The sequence below is a fragment of the Symphalangus syndactylus genome, chromosome 8 (assembly GCF_028878055.3).
Source record: "Symphalangus syndactylus isolate Jambi chromosome 8, NHGRI_mSymSyn1-v2.1_pri, whole genome shotgun sequence".
Lineage (NCBI taxonomy): Eukaryota > Metazoa > Chordata > Mammalia > Primates > Hylobatidae > Symphalangus > Symphalangus syndactylus.
The window spans coordinates 120,597,966-120,620,617 of record NC_072430.2 but is presented as its reverse complement, the minus strand read 5'-3'; the positions used below and the strand labels follow the sequence as shown (position 1 = coordinate 120,620,617).

The window sequence follows — 22,652 nt, the reverse complement described above, 5'->3', positions numbered from 1 at the left end:
TGGTGACATAGTGTGCAACTAAAGAACCCCTGGACTGTTTGACACTGTCCTGAATTGGCTCTTACTTAGCTTTTTTTTTTTTTTACAAAAATCTTTTAAAACCTTGTGTTCCAATGTGTGATATTACAGACAAAAAACCATACACAAATATGTTCAGTATAAAGAATAACTACAGGCTGGGCGCGGTTGGCTCACACCTGTAATCCCAGCACTTTGGGAGGCCGAGGCGGGTGCATCACTTGAGGTCAGGAGTTCGAGACCAACCTGGCCAACATGGTGAAACCCTTTGTCTACTCAAAATACAAAAAGATTAGCTTGGTGTGGTGGCGACACTTATAATCCCAGCTACTCTGGAGGCTGAGGAAGAAGAATCACTTGAAGCTGGGAGGCAGAGGCTGCAGTGAGCCAAGTCTGTGCCACTGCACTCCAGCCTGGGTGACAGAGCTAGATCCTGTCTCGAAAAAAAAAAAAAAGAATAACTAGAAAGTGAATACTCTTGTAACCACCTCCCATGGCAAGAGATAGCTATTGCCAGCCCCTTATCTTCTCCTTGATCATATCTAGACTTCTAGCTTTCCCACCTATGTGTGCACTTTAAAGATGTACTTTTGTTTTGCCTGCCTTTAAACTTTGCATAAACGGGATCAAACTGTGTGTTCTCATAGAACTCACTTTGTTGGTGGAGCTTTGTGAGATTCCTCCGTGTTGTTGTGTGTAGCCTTGTTCATGGTTCTTATTGCTTTAGAGTGTATTCCATTTTGTTCCCCTGTTCTACTGTTTGTGGACTTTTGGGTGGTTTCCAGTTTGGGGCTATTAAGTATGGTTTAAAGTCAGCATATAAGGTGAAATTAATTATTCATCCCTCAGTCATACTGGCCTCCCCCTGGTTCCTCAAATATACCACCCACACCCCTGCCTCAGGGCCTTTGCACGTCCTGCCTGCCCTGCCTTGAAGACTCTTTCTCTAGTTTTCTGTGTGGATAACTCCTTCACTTTATTTAGATCTCTGCTCAAAGTCATTTTATCAGAACATTCTTCCCTGACCACTCTCTTAAAACAGTGCCCCACCTTTCACTGTGTCCCTTACTCACTATGTATTTCTTTATAGTCCTGAATGCCACTTGACATAAACATATGTGCTTATCATCTGCTTCCTCCCACAAGACTGTAAGGCCAGTTTTCATAAATTTAAACAGCTAAAAAAAAATGTTAGGAGCTTGTCTGTGAGCTTGAAGGCACAGAGTCATACTCATCTCTACAGTTTACAGCCTTGTGAACTTGGGAAACAAGAGTGCATTGGTTCAGCAAATATTTATTGAGCATTTACTATGTGCCAGGCACTGTTTTTTTTTGTTTGTTTTTGTTTTTGAGACAGAGTCTAACTCTGTCATTTAGGCTGGAGTGCATTGTCATGATCTGTGCTCACTGCAACCTCTGCCTCCCGGGTTCAAGTGATTCTCCTGTCAGGCACTGTTTTAAGCACGTGCGATACATCACTGAGCAAAATAGATACAGATCCCTGTCCTCATGGCTTTTGTTCTAGTGGTGGTGGTGGTAGTGTTGGGGAGCACAATAAACAGTAAACATAATAAGTAAACTAGGAGATAAATAAGTGTGTAGGAAACAAAAGTAGAGCAAGGGAGGGAGCATGTTTGCAATTTTAAATAGGTTGGTCAGAGCAGGCCTTGTTGAGGAGGTGGTGTTTAAACAAAGACTTGAAGGAGAGGGAGGAGTGAGGACGTGGCTGTCAGGAGAAAAACATTCTAGGCAGATGGAGATCAGCCAGTGCAAGGGCCCTGAGGTCAGAGTGTGACTTGACTAATGGGTTCAGGGAACTGAAGATTGCAGGGTGGTCGGACTGTCACTGCAGGCTTGTGGACCACTGCAGGACTTTGGCTTATCCTCTAGGCCAAATGGGTTAGCCACTGGCAGGTTTTGAGCTGAGGGATGACATGATCTGATTTACATATTAAAAGGATCACTTTGGCTGTTGTGTTAAGAATAGAAAGAAATAGCTGGGTAAAAAAGACAACTGTAGAAATTCTTATGCAAAACATAAGAAGCCTTGGCTCAGGGTGTAGTGGTAGAGGTGGATATTTTTTGAATGTGGAGCCAATAGGATTTTCTGATGGATAGGATATAGGGGATGAGGGAGTGGGGGATGCCATCAAGGGTCTTGGCCTGAGCAATGGGAAGGATGGAGTTGCCATCATCTGAGTGGGGAGCCTGTGGATGGGTTTAGCGGGAAGATCAGGTGCTTGGTCGGGACCACACTGAGCTTGTGTTGTCTGTGAGACATCCCAGCGGAGATGGGAAATTTGAAATTTGGGAAAGAGTACTGAGCTGGGGATTCCGATTCGGGAATCTTCCTCAGGTAGATGATGTTTAAAGGCACGGCACTAGATGAAGTGACCAGGTGTGAATGAAAGCAGAGGAGACACCAAGGACTGGGTCTTCTTCCTGAGCCCTCGTGTTTCCTCAGCTGGATGACATAACAGTGCTTGCTTCACAGGGTGCCTGTCAGGACCGTCTTCAAGTCTTGAATGCAGGGCACAGATGTGTGAAGCAGCATCATATAGGGCTCTGCCTCAGCGTGAGAATAGAAAGCCCAAATGGTAGGAGCACATCAGAGTGGGAGGCCAGGAAAGGGGTGCCCAGGGCTTTTCTTCCTTCACACTGAGGCAGGTCACATCTCTGGGGTTGAAGGAGGTCATGAGTGTAGGTGGCGAGTGCTGAGGAAAGCGCTGGAACCAATGGAACAGTCGCCCCACCGTACCCCAGCTTGGGCAACAGAGCAAGACTCTGTCTCAAAAAATAAAAAATAAATTAAAAAAATAAGAAATAAACTTGGGGATAAGACGTATTTAAACACTGGATCAACTAGGTAAGAAAAAGCCAGTATTGGAAAGAACAAAGGAGAGGTAGAAAGAGAGAAAAGAGAGAGAGAAGGAAAGAGGGAATGAGAAGGAAAAAGAGAGAGGAGGAGAGGGAGAGAAAGAGAGAAGAGAGAAAGAGAAGGAAAGGGAGAAAGAGAAACAAAGAAAGGAGAGGAAGAGAGAGGGGGAAGAAAGAAAAAAGAAAGAAAGAAAAGAGGAGAGGGAGAAAGGAGGGACTGAAGGAAAGACAAAGAAGGAGTGCGAGGAGGGAAGCAAGGCGAGGATGGAGAGGGAGAAGGTCTTTGGTTCACCCGCTCCATCCCAGGGAAGTCTCAATAGAGGGAAGAAGGGAAGTCTTGAAGCCAGGCGGGTAGCAGACCCATCTCCGCTGGGATGTCTCACAGACAACACAAGCTCAGCAGGCCAGCGACTTCCTAGCAGGAAATCAGACCAAAAGTCTGTGAGTGTCAAGGGCATGGACCTGGCAGCCTGTTTTACTGGACCATTGATTGCTGTTGACTGGAGATTTTCTTTCTTTGCTTTTTCAGAGTTTCAGTCTTAAGCTAGTGGCCACTGCCACATGGCCTGTGGGGAGAGCAGTAAAGTCACTGGAACTGCTGGTGTCGGCAGCCAGCCTGTGTGCACTGTATTTTGTGGAGCCCTCTAAGGTCTTTTACATGCAGCCCTTGTTAGTAGTGAGGAATCCTGAGGAACTCTTGGTAAACAGCTTCAATGCTGACTAGCACTTTGCAGCCATATCCCCAGGCAGAAGTTAGTATTTACAAACCTTTGTCTCTTTTTTAGCTATAGATCATATTGAAAGAAAAGACTGGATTGATTGGGTCTTGAGCCCCTGGGTGGGATTAAGGGTGAAATCTGAGACTTCTCTTACCCTACCTTTTGAGAGTAAAAGCAGCTTAGTATGTAACATCAGAGCCACCTCTCAAATGCCTGATGTTAATAAAATATTTATCATCAGCAGATGGTGGCTAGGGGAAGAACAACCACTCTCACTTTCTTTAGAGCCTTTTAGAACTCATGATATGGGGGAGGAAGAGAAAGGGAAGCTTCTGACTTATGGTCTGTTTCCCCCCATCTGTCTTCCCAGGGGTTTTCAGGCCCAGACCCCTGGGCATTTGAACTAAATTCTCTTGACACAGGCCCCAGAGCCCTTCATGGTCTGGGATACATAGAGGTTCCAAAGTTGCTTCTCTTTATGCCATTTGCTATAGGCTTCTCTCTGTTCTAGTTTCTCTGTCCAAAGCGTTAAAAGTTTTAAAACAATGTGGCTTGATACCTTGACCTGGTGGCTGTGCAGGAGTGAAAGGGGCAGGACCAGAAAACGGGACCCAGGATCTGGTGAGCCAGGCCAACTCTCACAGATGCTTCTGACACTGCTGAATGAGCTCACAGCCCCTGCGCATTTTCACCAGTATTTTGAAAAAAGTTCTTTATTTATTTAACAGTGGCACCCCACCTTTGCTATGCCCCAAAGAAACCTTGTAATTACTGAATAAGAACTTAGCAGGAGCCAGGTCTGGGTCTGGAGAGGGAGTGGGCAGAGTGGAGGAGGCTGCTTCGTAGCCACGAGCAAGTCAGATCCTGCTGGGGAGGGCCCAGGAGGTCGCAGAGAATCCCACTGCTGGGAGGCATTGCCGGTCTAGGGGCACAGCGGTTGGTTCTCTTTCCTGATTTACATCATCCCCTGAACATCAGTGGCTAGGCAGAGTTGGAGGCTCGTTAGGGGAACACTGCTTCTAATTAGGGCAGGGCTAGATATGGTGAGAACCCAGGAGGCACTCACCTTCTGTAGACGTGGGTACTTCTAAACAGGCTGGGGTTGACCTTCCTATAGAGCTTTACTTGGGCTTGTAGATTAAAGATGAGAGCCTAGTGTTTTATGCTGGCTGAAGTCATGCATGTATGTGTGTGGATGGATGTGATAGGCGAGAAAAAGAGGAAAGACAGAGATGCAGTGACAGCTAGAGAGAGGAGAGGAGAAATAAACAAACAGGAAAAGAAGTGATAGTGAGAGAGCAAGAGAGAGGAAAGAGAGACAGAGACAGCTAGACAGAGGAGGGACAGAGAGACAGAGACAGAGGTTGTGAGAGGGTTGGGAATTGGCCAGGGAGGCAGCTGAGATCGTCATTTTAAAATAGGAAAAATAAATTGTGGCTTAGTAAAGTAAAAGGTGGCTAGATTATTCACGGTCTAATGTTATTTTTACTGATTTTTCAGGCACATACTGGCTCCTTTCTAAAGCTCCTGCTTTAGGGAAATTTTTAAAAGGCAGTAACCATGACTTATGTCTGGGATTTCCTTCAGCAGATTGGGATCACAGCACAGTTTGTTGCATTCAACAAGTACTTTTAAGGCAACTGCTGTGTCCTAGGACCCTGCTATGTGATGTGGGGAAGAAATGTAGAAATGTAGAAGAAATACTGGATACAACCCCTGCCCTATAGGAACTGACCCACCTGTTGAGGAGACAAGACATAGAAATGAAACACATCTGGGGGAAGATGGAAGACCGATGTCAGGAGAAGTACCAGGGTTTCATTGCTCTGGAGGTGCAATTATTGTGATGTTGGAAGCCATGGTTGCAGCTGTTGGTGGAAGCTCTGTGCCAGGTCTGGGTGACTCAAGGAGAGTGCATCCTGGGGACAAGCCACAGGGGAATGTGCTGGTTTGTACAGGGAGCATCCACACAGGTAGTCATTATCTGAGCTGCTTCACTGTGAGTGCATCCCTGTCACAGCATTTGGATGTTGAGTTATATGACAGTGGCTGCTCTGAGATCCCCACCCAGGAACTCATGTTGGGGGGACTGTCAGCTGGCTGCCTGGCCCAGAAGAAGTCAAACACTGCAGTATTCTTGTCCCTATCTGCAAAGTGGGCCAATGCCACCCATCCTTCTTACCTTAGATGCTTGTGTAACGTGAGGGGTGGAATGCAGGAGCCCTTGGCTCAAGCCCTGAATATATTATGCGGTGGTTGCATATCATTGGCTGCAGAAAGAAATTGGAGTCAGCATCTTTCATGTTATTGACACTTCCCTGGTGTCCACCTGCTCTTTGGAATTCCTCTTTGTCCTGCCTGATCTCTCTTTCTTGACTCACCTATTCTCTTCCCTCTCCTAATCCCCTAAGTCCGTTCTTCTGATTCTCTGACCTGCTTCTGTGATGCCATGAAATGCTGTGTATTGCTCCCACATCTAGATCTTTGCCCTGTCCTCGCTCCTAAACCCAGATCCCTGACATCTCCCTGAACATCTTGCAGGCTCATAATGTCAGCCTTGGCTTCTGCTCCATGTGTTGCAGTTAAAGGCATCACCTTTGCTGGTACCTCTGTGCCTCCCACCATGGGCTGCTGTCACTCCCTCTCCGATGCTGCTGGAATCGGTCCTCATTTCCACTCTCACTGCTATTTCCCTTGCTCTCAGCCTCGCTTACTTTTATCTGAATCATAATATCAGAATGTTCAAAATTATGTATTTGTTTAGCAGTAGAACCCCATTTTTCCTGTACCTCAAACAATCTTCCTTCTAGTTCTAACAAAGACTATTTGAATGGAGAAGTTGCTCTGGTTGTGGTTGGTTCGTGGGCTTCTTTTTATCTCTTCCAGAGAAGCCCTGCCCATCTCTTTCTCTACTCCTGCCCCACTGTGGTCCCAAGGCCCCCTGACACCAGGACCTCAAAGAGCATGGCTTGAAAATTACACCTACCCCCGTGTGACAGTTGATTGTGACACCCTCCTAAGCCATCTTCTTGTTCTTCCTTCACCCAGAGTTATTTCTCTAAAATCCAGACCTGACATGGCTCAAAATCCTATTGATAATGTTGCAGTTCACAGAATGAAGCTTGGACGCCAGCACTACTTTTAGTCTGACCCCCACATTACCTTTTCTTCTTCATGTCCCTCCATTTTCCTTGCTCCACACACCACGTGCTGCAGTCATGCAGGATACTTTGATTCCCCAACCCTGTGGGCTCCTGAAGCCTCCATATACTGTTTTGGCTTGAGCTGATCCTTCTACAGGGAATAACTCTGCCCTTGTTTCTCTTCCTGGTGGAAGCCTAATTCAGTCCTGAGGTCTGGTTAGTTCTTGAACTTCCTTCTCATCATATATAACATATCACTTCTTCCTGTTTGTTCCTACAACAATCTGTGTATACTTTTTTATAAAAAAAAGTACTGATCTCATTGCATTATAGTTATGTTAAGGGCAGAGACAATGTCCTATTTATCTTCATGTGCCCATGGCACCCAGCCCAGTACTCAGTATACAGCAGGCATTTATTCCACATTTGTCGAATAAACAAACAATGGAATGAATGAAATGAATGAATTTGACATGCTCATAAAAGTTCATGGCCGGGCGCGGTGGCTCACGCTTGTAATCCCAGCACTTTGGGAGGCCAAGGCGGGCGGATCACGAGGTCAGGAGATCGAGACCATGGTGAAACCCCGTCTCTACTAAAAATACAAAAAAATTAGCCAGGCGTGGTGGCTGGCGCCTGTAGTCCCAGCTACTCGGAGAGGCTGAGGCAGGAGAATGGCGTGAACCCTGGAGGCGGAGCTTGCAGTGAGCCGAGATTGCGCCACTGCACTCCAGCCTGGGCGACAGAGCGAGACTCCGTCTCAAAAAAAAAAAAAAAAAAAAAGTTCACATGGGCAGGGCCCAAAGGCATCATTTTCCTCCTCTTTCACTGGTTCATCATTCTTAGGAAGATTCAGGCTGTGGGGCTGCCTGTGTTCTAGCTTTTGTGGTATCAATCAGTAAAAAGAGAGTGGTTCTGAGCATAGTGTGCTTGAGCTGTGTCTGATTTCCCATCATCTGCACCTTTCCCCATACAGCCAGGTACTTTGTTCAGTTCTAGACCCTAAACTTCTGACCTGCAGCCACAAGGATTTCAGGAGCACTGTGGAACATTCAGTCTCTAAACCCCATGCTGATTCAGGTAGCTAGCCTCCTGCTAGCCTTGGTTCCAAGATTCTGTCCCCACTTTTTGCCCTAGTTTTTGTAAGTGGGCCCTGGTTATTGTCCCAATTATTATTATTATTAATATTATTATTATTATTATTAATTTTGTGAGATGGAGTTTTGCTCTTACCACCCAGACTGGAGTGCAATGGCGCGATCTCAGCTCACTGCAACCTCTGCCTCCCTGGTTCAAGCGATTTTCCTGCCTCAGCCTCCCGAGTAGCTGGGATTACAGGCATGTGTCACCACACCTGGCTAATTTTTGTATTTTTAGTAGAGATGGGGTTTTGCCATGTTGGCCATGCTGGTCTTGAACTCCTGACCTCAGGTGATCCACCTGCCTCAGCCTCCCAAAGTGTTGGGATCACAGGCGTGAGCCACCATGCCTGGCCCTGTCTTCCAAAATTTGAGACTGTGATTGGCAGTCTGACCTGTACCTCATCACTCTAGGGCTGGAGCCCCTCCCTAGCTGGGTGGGTTCCTGCTACTGAACCCCAATCTGGGGACTGGCACTTTGCTTCCTGTTGCAAGATTTCCTTAGTGCCAATTTCTAAGCATCCCATATTGACATCTTAACATTTCCTGTTTCCTTCCACCCCAGGCCTTTGAAGATGCTGTTTCCCCTGCCTGCACCTCTGTTCTTGTTTTTCCACTTAAAGGTCCAGCACCTCTTCTTCATGACGCCTACCTGATGCCCGCCTTCATGAGGATTTTCTCTTAGCAGCTTGCATATGTTCTCATGGCCTCCTGAGCTCCCACTTAATGGCACTTAACACAATTTTTATTTTATAGTCACGTGATCATTCATTGATGTGTTTCCCATGCTAGACTCTAGTGAGGTCCAAGGACAGGGATGATGTCTATTTTGCTCACAATTTTATTGAGCCCTGTGATTAGCATGTGGTCAGTGCTTTATACATATTACTAGATGAAGTGAATAGCTTCTGTATGACCCCTACCTGTCCTTCCCACAGAAGTCAACTGGGGGTTACAGAAGTTAACTGGGGCTGTGTGCAGGCATGCCGCAGATGTGATGCTGTGTCACTAATCTTCTCTGTAAGTCCACACCCAGGTACCACCTTATAAGGCATAAATCATAAAACAAATGTACAGAACGGGACAACTGAAATTCTCACTCAACATTCTGCCTTGTTTATTGAAAGTCTCTGGGTATGCATGTTTATTACTTAATTTTCCTGGCATAAGGAATTTGATAGCTATTATATATCATTGTTCTCCAAGTTTACTATGCTTCCTTGAACTCAGAGGCAGTCAACCGTTCACCCTTTCATATTAATCGTTTTCTTCTTTTAATCACACAAGAATTCTATTCCTGGCTGGGCGCGGTGGCTCACACCTATAATCCCAGCACTTTGGGAGGCCGAGGTGGACAGATCACTTGAGGCCAAGAGTTCAAGACCAGCCTGACCAACATGGTGAAACCCTGTCTTTATGAAAAATACAAGAATTAGCTGGGCGTGGTGGCAGGCGCCTGTAATCCCAGCTACTCGGTAGGCTGAGGCAGGAGAATCACTTGAACCTGAGAGGTGGAGGCTGTAGTGAGCTGAGGTCGTGCCACTGCACTCCAGCCTGGGTGATGCTGGGTGATGAAGCGAGACTCTGTCTCAAAAAAAAAAAAAAAAAGAACTGAATTTCCTTTGTTGTCTTAGCTTCTGGGGTACTCGGTGCTGAATTTCATATTTAACTGTAGTAATTACCTCTGTTCAGGTACATCTGTTTTCTGTTCTTTTTAAAGTGATTTATTTATATTTTTGGTTTGTTTTTACTGCTCTGTTGTGTTATGCTTAATTATTAAAGACAATTCAGACCCTTTTGACAATATATTGATATATGACATAGTATAAGTTTTAATTGATATTGTATGTTGTATGCATGTGATATATAACATTTTATATATATTATAAAACCCCCATCTTTCCTTTTTTTATACAACAGTGATAACAATCCATATTCCTCATTTGGAGCAACTCTGGTGAGGGATGATGAGAAGAATTTATGGAGTATGCCCCATGATGTGTCCCACACAGAGGCAGATGACGACAGAACCCTGTACAATTTGATAGTCATTCGTAATCAGCAGGCCAAAGACTCAGAGGTGAGCACATTTTGACGTCTTGCTGGGCGCAGATGATGCTATGTAGTAAAAAATAGTAATTCCGGAAAGATCCCCTTGAAATAACAAGAAGAATGAAGGATGAAATGTTTGAAATGAAGGGCAGGTATTTTAGCAGCATATATTATCACTGGTTGCTAATTATAGCTAGTCTTGATTGACCTGCTTGATATAGAGATAAGGCTCATTTCTAATTCCTACCTTAATGGCACAGATTACATGCAAGGCAATGCTGTTGAAGAGTGTGAAGATAGTTTGTCATCTTAAATGGCTTAAACTGTCCATCTCTAATCTTTCTAGTTGTTTAGTAAGCCACACTTATTTGATTCAGACTGAAGTTTGAAGGGTACTTTGCATTATCACTAATTTTGAATTAGTGAAGCCTGAATTAGTTTTTTTTCCCTCTTTAAAGGTCCTTAAATTGTGCATATTGATCAGACAGCAGTGTATCCACTATATATTTGAGATACTTCTTGTGATTAGACTTGAACCCTCGCAATAACTCTAAATCCAAAGCGATTGATTTAAGAACACCAGAATATTAAAAAGGAGAGAACTCTGTAAGTTAAAAAACAGCAAAGAGGATCATACTTTTTTTCTCCTTTCTTTGAAAAGTCATGTTTGAGTTAGGTTTCCTGACTTCTGTGTTCATCAGCTACCTCTGAGGAGAAACCTGTATTAAATATACACTCCATCCTTCTTTGTACAGAGGAAGTGAGCAGGGTAGGGAAACTTATAGTTGGGTTTAGTGTGTACGTTGGCGGCCAGGGGCAGGTGGAGGTGCTGTGGAGCTTGTCTTTTCCTTATCGAGGTTTCTTTATTTTTGGTAATTGCTAACTTTTTTTTTTTTTCCCAAAAAAACATATTTTAGCAGGAGGTGATAACTTTTAGAAGTGCCATGTGTCCCGGTCCTTTTATTCTGATGGCACTTGGATGCTTTGGAGGGGTTAGAGATGCGAATCACAGGATGGGGGAAGGGCCGGCAGTTGCCTCTGCTATTGAGGACCGAGGAAGGGTGGACTGGGACTCCTTCAGTGGCTGCTGTGTAGCATCCCACTAGTGACCAAGCACCCACTACCTCTGGCTGCCCATGTCCCCAGCAAAATCCCCTCTGTGATGGGCAACGCTGAAGGCAAGTCATAAATCCTGCTGCTGCCGAGAACTGCACCCCCTGGCTGCCCTTTCTGAGCATATAATTGGCAATGCGTGGCCTTGTTTTCTCTTTAGTGGAAAGAACAAATTCTCACACTCCTGTATTATATTAACCAGTTAAGGTTTCTGCTAGTTGAAAACAGAGTCAGTTCTTCTCTTTTCTTCCTCTTCTTCCCTGACTCTGCCCAAAGCAATAACAGCAATACGGAAATAATGTATAGTGTCTCTTTCTCTCTTTCTCTTTTTCTGTCTCTCTCTTTCACCAGGGCCCCGTGCAAATGTGAAAGGAGCTGGAAAAGGTATTTGAAGCTGAATTTGGCAGTTCTCCCTGGAGGAGCTCCCACCTTTCTTCCCACTTATCTTTACTTTTCAAAAGACAGCAGAGGAACATAAACGACAAAGCCCTCTCGAAAAGCACAGCTTCTAAAGTGGCCCATTGTGTCTTTTTTGCGCTAGTCCTTGGGGTTGGTGTGATGGGCCCTCCAGAAGCTTCCTCCTCCTCCTCCCCCTCCTTCTTTTCTTCTTCTTCCTCTTCCTCTCCTTCTTCTTCCCCTTCTTCCTCTTCTCCATCTTTTTTTAAAAATTATACTTTAAGTTCTGGGATACATCTGCACAATGTGCACGTTACACAGGTATACACATGCCATGGTGGTTTGCTCACCCATCAACCTGTCATCTACATTAGGTATTTCTCCTAATGCTATCCCTCCCCTAGGCCCGCACCCCCTGACAGGCCCAGGTGTGTGATGTTCCCCTCCCTGTGTCCCTGTGTTCTCATTTTTCAACTCCCACTTATGAGTGAGAACATGTGGTGTTTGGTTTTCTGTTCCTGTGTTAGTTTGCTGAGAATGATGGTTTTCAGCTTCATCCATGTCCCTGCAAAGGACATGAACTCATCCATTTTTATGGCTGCATAGTATTTCATGGTGTATATGTGCCACACTTTCTTTTTTTTTTTCTTTTTTTTCTTTTTTTTTTTTTGAGACAGAGTCTCGCTGTCGCCCAGGCTGGAGTGCGGTGGCACGATCTTGACTCACTGCAGGCTCCGCCCCCCGGGGTTCACGCCATTCTTCTGCCTCAGCCTCCCCAGTAGCTGGGACTACAGGTGCCTGCCACCTCGCCCGGGTAATTTTTTGTATTTTTAGTAGAGACGGGGTTTCACTGTGTTAGCCAGGATGGTCTCGATCTCCTGACCTCATGATCCACCCACCTCGGCCTCCCAAAGTGCTGGGATTACAGGCGTGAGCCACCACGCCCGGCCACATTTTCTTTATGCAGTCTATCATTGATGGGCATTTGGGTTGGTTCCAAATCTTTGCTTTTGTGAACAGTGTTGCAATAAACATACATGTGCATGTGTCTTTATAGTAGAATGATTTATAATCCTTTGAGTATATACCCAATAATGGGGTTGCTGGGTCAGATGGTATTTCTGGTTCTAGATCCTTGAGGAATCACCACACTGTCTTCCACAATGGTTGAACTAATTTACACTCCCACCAACAGTATAAAAGTGTTCCTATTTCTCCACATCCTCTCCAGCATCTGTTGTTTCCTGACTTTTTAATGATAGCCATTCTAACTGGTGTGAGATGGTATCTCATTGTGGTTTTGATTTGCATTTCTGTAATGACCAGTGATGATGAGCTTTTTTTCATATGTTTGTGGGCCACATAAATGTCTTCTTTTGAGAAGTGTCTGTTCATATCCTTTGCCCACTTTTTGATGGGGTTGTTTGTTTTCTTTCTCATAAATTTATTTAAGTTCCTTGTAGATTCTGGATATTAGCCTTTGTCAGATGGATAGATTGCAAAAATTTTCTCTCATTCTGTAGGCTGCCTGTTCACTCTGATAATAGTTTCTTTTGCTGTGCAGAAGCTCTTTAGTTTAACGAATCCCATTTGTCAATTTTGGCTTTTGTTGCCATTGCTTTTGGTGTTTTATTCATGAAGTATTTGCCCATGCCTATGTCCTGAATGGTATTGCCTAAGTTTTCTTCTAGGGTTTTTATGGTTTTAGGTCTTATGTTTAAGTCTTTAATCCATCTTGAGTTAATTTTTGTATAAGGTGTAAGGAAGGGGTCCAGTTTCAGTTTTCTGCATATGGCTAGCCAGTTTTCCCAACACCATTTATTAAATAGCAGATCCTTTCCCCATTGCTTGTTTTTGTCAGGTTTGTCAAAGATCAGATGGTTGTAGATGTGTGGCATTATTTCTGAGGCCTCTGTTCTGTTCCATTGGTCTATGTATGTGCTTTGGTACTAGTACCATGCTGTTTCGGTTACTGTAGCCTTGTAGTATAGTTTGAAGTCAGGTAGCATAGCACGGTGCCTCCAGCTTTGTTCTTTTTGCTTAGGATTGTCTTGGCTATACAGGCTGTTTTTTGGTTCCATAAGAAATTTAAAGTAGTTTTTTCTAATTCTGTGAAGAAAGTCAGTGGTAGCTTGATGGGGATAGCATTGAATCTATAAATTACTTTGGGCAGTATGGCCATTTTCACGATATTGATTTTTCCTATCCATGAGCATGGAATGTTTTTCCATTTGTGTCCTCTCTTATTTCCTTGAGCAGTGCTTTGTAGTTCTCCTTGATGAGGTCCTTCACATCCCTTGTAAGTTGTATTCCCAGGTATTAAATTCTCTTTGTAGCAATTGTGAATGGGAGTTCATTTATGATTTGGCTCTCTGTCTATTATTGGTGTTTAGGAATGCTTGTGATTTTTGCACATTGATTTTGTATCCTGAGACTTTGCTGAAGTTGCTTATCAGCTTAAGGAGATTTTGGGCTGAGACAATAGGGTTTTCTAAATATACCATTATGTCATCTGCAAACAGAGACAATTTGACTTCCTCTCTTCCTATTTGAATACCTTTATTTCTTTCTCTTGCCTGATTGCCCTGGCCAGAACTTCCAATACTATGTTGAATAGGAGTGATGAGAGAGGGCATCCTTGTCTTGTGCCGGTTTTCAAAGGAAATGCTTCCAGCTTTTGCCCATTCAGTGTGATATTGGCTGTGGGTTTGTCATAAACAGCTCTTTTGAGATACATTCCGTCAATACCTAGTTTATTGAGTTTTTAGCATGAAAGGGTGTTGAATGTTATCAAAGGCCTTTTCTGCATCTATTGAGATAATCATGTGGTTTTTGTCATTGGTTCTGTTTATGTGATGGATTACGTTTATTGATTTGCATATGTTGAACCAGCCTTGCATCCCAGGGATGAAGCTGACTTGATTGTGGTGGATAAGCTTTTTGATGTGCTGCTGGATTCAGTTTGCCAGTATTTTATTGAGGATTTTCACGTTGATGTTCATCAGGGATATTGGCCTGAAATTTTCTTTTTTTGTTGTGTCTCTGCCAGGTTTTGGTATCAGGATGAGGCTGGCCTCATAAAATGAGTTAGGGCAGAGTCCCTCTTTTTCTATCATTTGGAATAGTTTCAGAAGGAATGGTACCAGCTCCTCTTTGTACATCTGGTAGAATTCGGCTGTGAATCTATCTGGTCCTGGGCTTTTTTTGGTTGGGAGGCTATTAATTACTGCCTCAATTTCAGAACTTGTTATTGGTCTATTCAGGGATTTGAGTTCTTCCTGATTTAGTCTTAGGAGGGTGTGTGTGTCCAGGAGTTTATCCATTTCTTCTAGATTTTCTAGTTTCTTTGCATAGAAGTGTTTATAGTATTCTCTGATGGGTAGTTTGTATTTCTGTGGGATCGGTGGTTATCTCCCCTTTATCATTTTTTATTGCATCTATTTGATTCATCTCTCTTTTCTTCTTTATTAGTCTTGCTAGTGGTCTATTTATTTTGTTAATCTTTTCAAAAAACTAGCTCCCGGATTCATTGATTTTTTTTAAGGGTTTTTTTGTGTCTCTAACTCCTTCAGTTCTGTTCTGATCTTAGTGATTTCTTGTCTTCTGCTAGCTTTTGAATTTGTTTGCTCTTGCTTCTCTAGTTCTTTTAATTGTGATGTTAGGTTGTCAATTTTAGGTCTTTCCTGCTTTCTCCTATGGACATTTAGTGCTATAAATTTCCCTCTAAATACTGCTTTACCTGGGTGCCAGAGATTCTGGTACATTGTGTCTTTGTTTGCATTGGTTTCAAAGAACTTATTTATGTCTGCCTTAATTTTGTTATTTATCCAGTAGTCATTAAAGAGCAGGTTGTTCAGTTTCCATGTGTTGAGCGGTTTTCAGTGACTTTCTTAATCCTGAGTTCTAATTTGATTGCACTGTGGTCTGAGAGACTGTTATGATTTCTTTCCTTTTGCATTTGCTGAGGAGTGTTCTTCCAATTATGTGGTCAATTTTAGAATAAGTGTGATGTGGTGCTGAGAAAAATGTATATTCTGTTGATTTGGGGTGGAGAATTCTGTAGATGTCTGTTAGGTCTGCTTGCTCCAGAGCTGAGTTTAACTCCTGTATATCCTTGTTAATTTTCTCTCTTGTTGATCTGTCTAATATTGACAGTGGGGTGTTAAAATCTCCCACTATTATTGTGTGGGAATCTAAGTCTCTTTCTAAGTCTCTTTGTATGTCTCTAGGAACTTGCTTTATGAATCTGGATGCCCCTGTATTGGATACACATATATTTAGGATAGTTAGCTCTTTTTGTTGCGCTGATCCCTTTACCATTATGTAATGCCCTTCCTTGTCTTTTTTGATCTTTTTTGGCTTAAAGTCCATTTTATCAGAGACAAGGATTGCAATCCTTGCTGTTTTTGCTTTCCATTTGCTTGGTAAATATTCCTCCATCCCTTTATTTTGAGCCTATGTGGGTCTTTGCATGTAAGATGGGTCTCCTGAATATAGCACACTGATGGGTCTTGACTATCCCATTTGCCAGTCTGTGTCTTTTAATTGGGGCATTTAGCCTATTTACATTTAAGTTTAATATTGCTTTGTGTGAATTTGATCCCATCATTATGATGCTAGCTGGTTATTTTGCCTGTTAGTTGATGCAGTTTCTTCATAGTGTTGATGGTCTTTACAATTTGGTATGTTTTTTGCAGTGGCTAGTACCAGTTTTTCCTTTCCATATTTAGTACTTCCTTCAGGAGCTCTTGTAAGGCAGGCCTGGAGGTGACAAAATCTCTCAGTATTTGCTTGTCTGTTCAAGATTATATTTCTCCTTCACTTATGAAGCTTATTTTGGCTGGATATGAAATTCTGGATTGAAAATTATTTTCTTTAAGAATGTTGAATATTGGCCCCCACTCTCTTCTGGCTTGTGGGGTTTCTACAGAGAGATCCGCTTAGTCTGATGGGCTTCCCTTTGTGGGTAACCCGACGTTTCTCTCTGGCTGCCCTTAACATTTTTTCCTTCATTTCAACCTTGGTGAATCTTACAATTATGTGTCTTGGAGTTGCTTTTCTCGAGGAGTATCTTTTTGGTGTTCTCTGTATTTCCTGAATCTGAATGTTGGCCTGTCTTGCTTGGTTGGGGAAGTTCTCCTGGATAATATCCTGAAGAGTATTTTCCAACTTGGTTCCATTTTCCCCGTCACTTTCAGGTACACCAAACAAACGTAGATTTGGTCTTTTCACATAGTCCCATATTTCTTGGAGGTTTTCTTCGTTCCTTTTCATTCTTTTTTCTCTAATCTTGTCTTCATGCTTTATTTCATTAAGTTGATCTTCAATTTCTGATATCCTTTATTCCGCTTGATCGATTTGGCTATTGATACTTGTGTATGCTTCATGAAGTTCTTCTTCTGTGGTTTTCAGCTCCATTAGGTCATTTACCAGTTCTTCTCCAAACTGGTTACTGTAGTTGGCAATTCCCCTAACCTTCTTTTCAAGGTTCTTAGCTTCCTTGCATTGGGTTAGAACATGCTCCTTTAGGTTGGAGAAGTTTGCTATTACCCCCTTTTGAGGTCTACGTCTGTCAATTTGTCAAACTCATTCTCTGTCCAGTTTTGTTCCCTGCTGGCAAGCGGTTGTGATCCTTTGGAGGAGAAGAGGCATTCTGGTTTTTGGACTTTCCAGTCTTTTTGCACTGGTTTTCCTCATCTTCGTGGATTTATCTACCTTTGGTCTTTGATATTGGTGACCTGCGGATGGGGTTTCTATGTGGATGCTCTTTTTGTTCACATTGATGCTATTCCTTTCTGTTCGTTAGTTTTCCTTCTAACAGTCAGGCCTCTCTGCTGCAGGTCTGCTGGAGTTTGCTGGAGGTCCACTGCAGACCCTGTTTGTCTGGGTATCACCAGCAGAGGCTGTAGAACAGCAAAGATTGCTGCCTGTTCCTTCCTCTGGAAGTTTTGCCCAGAGGGGCACCCGTCAATACCAGCAGGAGCTCTCCTGTATGAGGTATCTGTTGACCCCTGCTGGGAGGTGTCTCCAGTTCTGGAGGCATAGGGGTCAGGGACCCACTTGAGGAGGCAGTCTGTCCCTTAGCAGAGCTTGAGCACCATGCTGGGAGATCCACTGCTCTCTTCAGAGCCAGCAGGCAGGAACATTTAAGTCTGCTGAAGCTGTACCCACAGCCACCCCTTCCCCCCAGGTGCTCTGTCCCAGGGAGATGGGAGTTTTATCTATAAGCCCCTGATTGGGGCTGCTGCCTTTGATATGCCCTGCCCAGAAAGAGGAATGTAGAGAGGCAGTCTGGCTACAGACTGGGTTTATAGCAAACTCTGGGTTTGCTGAACTGCGGTGGCTCTGCCCAGTTCAAACTCCCCAGCGGCTTTGTGTACACTGTGAGGGAAAAACCACCTACCCAAGCCTCAGTAATGGCGGATGCCCCTCCCCCGACCAAGCTCAAGCGTCCCAGGTCGACTTCAGACTGCTGTGCTGGCAGCGAGAATTTCAAGCCAGTGGATCTTAGCTTGCTGGGCTCCATGGGAGTGGGATCCGCTGAGCCAGAACCCTTGGTTTCTTGGCTTCAGCCCCTTTCCAGGGGAGTAAACGGTTCTGTCTCGCTGGTGTTCCACTGCCGCTGGGGTATGAAAAAAAACTCCTGCAGCTAGCTCAGTATCTGCCCAAACGGCCACCTTTTTTTGTGCTTGAAACCCAAGGCTCTGGTGGCGTAGGCACATGAGGGAATCTCCTGGTCTGCAGGTTGTGAAGTCCATGTTAAAAGCATAGTGTCTGGGCTGGAGCGTACCGTTCCTTACAGCACAATCCCTCACAGCTTCCCTTGGCTAAGAGAGGGAGTTCCCTGACCCCTTGCTTTTCTCTGTGAGGCGACGCCCCAGTCTGCTTCAGCTTGCCCTCTGTGAGCTGCACCAACTCTCTAACCAGTCCCAATGAGATGAGCCATGTACCTCAGCTGGAAATGCAGAAATCACCCATCTTCTGAGTTGATCTCACTGTGAGCTGCAGACTGGAGCTGTTCCTATTCAGCCATCTTGTAATAACCTCTTCCTCTTGCCTAGGAAATAAAATCAGGCTTGATTGTAGAGGAACAGGAACTCTGTTACCAAGACAGGCAGTCAAATAAATAACATGAAGATGTGATGATAATTATGCATGAAATTATTTGAAATAATCCTTTTCATAGTGCTTCCTTCTTCTTCTTCTTTCTTTTTTTTATTTTATTTTGAGATGGAGTTTCACTCTTGTTGCCCAGGCTGGAGTGCAATGGTGCGATCTCAGCTCACTGCAACCTCCGTCTCCTGGTTTCAAGTGATTCTCCTGCCTCAGCCTCCAGAGTAACTGGGATTACAGGCATGCGCCACCACACCCGGCTAATTTTTAATTAACTACCTGGTAAATTTTGTATTTTTAGTGGAGACAGGGTTTCACCATGTTGGTCAGGCTGGTCTCAAACTCCTGACCTCAGGTGATCCACCTGCCTAGGCCCCCTAAAGTGCTGGAATTACAGATGTGAGCCACTGTGCCTGTCTACTTTCTTCTTTTAAAAGTATAAAAGTAATGTAGTTTTTAAAAGTTGCTTACGTTGCCGGGTATGTTGGCTCACGCCTGTAATCTCAACACTTTGGGAGACTGAGGTGGTTGGATCACAAGGTCTGGAGTTTGAGACCAGCTTGACCAACGTGGTGAAACCCTGTCTCTACTAAAAATGCAAAAATTAGCTGGGTGTGATGGCACTTACCTGTAATTCCAGCTACTCAGGAGGCTGAGGCAGGAGAATCGCTTGAACCTGGGAGGCAGAGGTTGCAGTGAGCCAAGATCGCACCACTGCACTCTAGCCTGGGCAACAGAGCAAGACTTCATCTCAAAAAAAAAAAAAGTTGCTTATGTTTTCTTCTAAAATGTTAAAATTCATTTTCCCTACAGATTTGGATCACATATGATGTACTGTTCTGTACTTTGCTTTTTTCCCACTTAATATAATTTGGACATATTTCCATTTTAATATGCTTAGATTTACTTTTTTGCTTTAGGGAACTCTCTAGTATTCTCTTGCATGGATTCACCATCATTTATTCAACCAGTTCCTATTGATATTTAGGTTGATTTATTTTTTTTCCTGTTGGAAGCAATATTGTAGTGGACGTCCATATATATTTTTATGACCTTCCACAGTTTTTTCAGTAGAATTGTTGAATCAAAGTATGTGCATTTGAAATGTTGGAATTGTGACAGTGCTTCATGTATTAGTCTGTTCTCATGCTGCTAATAAAGACATACCCAAGACTGGATAATTTATAAAGGAAAGAGGTTTAATTGATTCACAGTTCCTCATGGCTGGGGAGGCCTCACAATCATGGCAGAACGCAAAGGAGGAGCAAAGTCGTGTCTTACATGGCGGCAGGCAAGCGAACTTGTGCAGGGGACTTGTATATATAAAAGCATCAGATCTTGTGAGACTTACTACCATGAGAACAGAATGGGGGAAACTGCTCCCATGATTCAATTATCTCCACCTGACCCTGCCCTTAACATGTAGGGATAATTACAATTCAAAGTGAGATTCGTGGGGCCACAGCCAAACCATATCACTTCATTCTTGGGAAACTAGGAAAAACACTTCAAGGTGGAGAACAGAGGTTGCAATCTTAGATGTCTCCAGGAACTAGGCAATAACATCAGTGAGGGAAGTGGGCACTCTCTGCCCTTCACCCCGCATATTGAATGGCATTGGAAACTCATAATGGTTTTAATGGCAGCAGCTGTTAAGCTCTAGATAGCTGCTTGCCATGTTGAGAATGTGAACCCACTCGCCATGTTAAGAATGTGGACCCACAAATACTGGAATTTTTAGTTTTTCAAAAGAAGCTGAAAATCCAGATTTTCATATAAAATGTCCAGATTTTCAAATAACTCAATTAAAAAATATGCCAGCTAAACAAATATGTTTTCTTCCCAGTAGGAGATAGCTTAAAATAAAATAAAATAAAATATGCCTATGAGCTATTGATATGTAAAGACATTTATAGCAAAGACTACTACTAGTTATGATTATTGTTGTTTTGTCCAAGATAATTGAAAAATGAACTCACCATTGATTTAGAAGGTGAAAGTGGGAAGCTAGAGGGGGGTTGTTTTAACTTTGAATAAGTTCCATATTTATTACTATTGCTTATTTTCTTTTCCACACAGGATAAAATTGGTACAGATTTTAATTAAAAAAAAAGAATTCTGGTTTTGGAAGAAAATCAAATTTCACTTACTAAGGAACAAGGAACCCTAGATATTTTTTGTATTATACAATTTAGAAACTCAAGAAAGGTATTAAGAAAAATGGAACATAATGTTTTTCCTTGAGTAGCAACAGCACAAAAGACCTAGGAATGTCCATATTTGGAATTCTCTGAATGATGACAAATAAATTCAAGACAGTGTATGTACTATCTGCATTCTCCTTGGAATCTGAAGCTGGTGGAGGAAGGACCACAAGTAATTAAGGCTAAATTTACAGTGTTCCAAATTGAAAAAAAGTCAGGAAAAAAAAATATATATATAGAAGAGCAAATAATGAAACAAAGGCATGAGCTTAAAGTCATTTGGTGTCAAAAAAATGCGAAACAACATTATTTAAATCTCATAGACAGAATCCACCTTCATTTACATAAGGCTTCTGGAGCTGACGGAAAACAGACCTTCAGCAGAAGAAATGATGCATTTGCAAACCTCTAAGTAGTGGAAAAATTATTGTTCTTGTCTTTGAATGATGCCATAAAGTACATTATGTTTGCCTAAGAAGTAGTAAACAGCCTCAGTGTCCCTAAATCATTATCCTTATGTTCATTTTCATTAAAGTAGTTGTACTTTACATAACGTGCTCTGCTCTAGGGAGCTTAATAATTGTTAATGAAATATGGATACAACTTATTATTTATTTAATAATTGTAATCATACTGAGTGAACTTATTCTCTAAGATATTAATAATAATGAAAATAGTGCCAGGCACTGTTCTAACCACTTTGCATATGTTAACTGTGTCCTCTTTAACAACAACTCACTGAAGCAGGCACCATTATTATTTCCATTTTAAGCAACTTATCCAAGGGCACACAGCCCTTGAGTTTGGATGCAGGATTTGAATCTGGCTTTGTGGCTCCAGAGATATATAATGAGTATCAGGATTGAAATGGAGAGAAAGGAACAGATATTGTTTGTGACTCAATATAGATTTCAAAATGTATAAGCAAAATTTGCTCATAAGCCTGTCTCTGTGTCTTGTTGGTGCCAATGAGTATGAAAGGGATTTTCATATCAGTGGGATGACAGCTACATTTAGTCTGAGGATGGTGACCACGTTTCAGGAAGTGTTTCCAGGCACAACACACATTTTTCCCAAGTTATGCTTTTCCATGGCGATTGCAGCTGGTTAAGACTTATTTCCTGGGTTTCTGTTTTATTACCTCCAAAATATTTCATTCTACTCTGTTCCATCCCTTCTTCACTTTGTTTAGTGTTCTCTGAACCGTTTTAGTGCCTCTTTCTATGGTTTGGCAGTTCCTTTAGGAGTTTGTACATAGCTTTCACATTTTGACTCTGCTAAAAAAGCCTTAAATTTTTTTTTTTTTTTTTTGTGACAAGGTCTTATTCTGTTGCCCAGGCTTCAGTACAGAGGTGCAATCATAGCTCATGATAGCCTCAACCTCCTGGCCTCCAGCAGTTCTTCTGACTTGGCCTCCCAAAGCATTGGGATTACGGGCATGAACCACTGTGACTGGCTGCTTTTACATTTTTGGTTAAGGAGAGATATGCTAACTGATATGGTTTGGCTGTGTCGCCACTCAAATCTCACCTTGAATTCCCCCATGTTGTGGGATGGACATGGCAGGAGGTAATTCAATCATGGGGGCAAGTCTTTCCCATGCTGTTCTCTTGATAGTGAATAAGTGTCATGAGATCTGATGGTTTTAAAAAGAGGAGTTTTCCTGCACAAGTTCTCTCTCTTTGCCTGCTGCCATCCCTGTAAGATGTGACTTGCTCCTCCTTGCCTTCTGCCATGATTGTGAGGCTTCCCCAGCCACGTGGAACTGTAAGTCCAATTAAACCTCTTTCTTTTGTAAATTTCTCAGTCTGGGGTATGTCTTTATCAGCAGCATGAAAATGGACTAATACACTAACTATCAGATCATTCTCATAAACC

The 22,652-nt window shown here is 43.0% G+C and overlaps 1 protein-coding gene across 3 annotated transcripts in view; it reads left to right on the top strand.

The window, feature by feature from the left end:
* MREG (melanoregulin) overlaps positions 1 to 22,652 on the top strand; it is a 73,408-nt gene that overhangs the window by 7,137 nt on the left and 43,619 nt on the right. For 2 of the 3 annotated variants that reach the window (XM_055290549.2, XM_055290550.2), the window contains exon 2: positions 9,817 to 9,976. In XM_055290549.2, the coding sequence (XP_055146524.1) occupies positions 9,817 to 9,976 (160 nt within the window). Of the gene's footprint in view, positions 1 to 7,538; positions 9,372 to 9,816; positions 9,977 to 22,652 lie in introns of those variants that run through there. The other variant, XM_063645705.1, reaches the window with a different exon arrangement.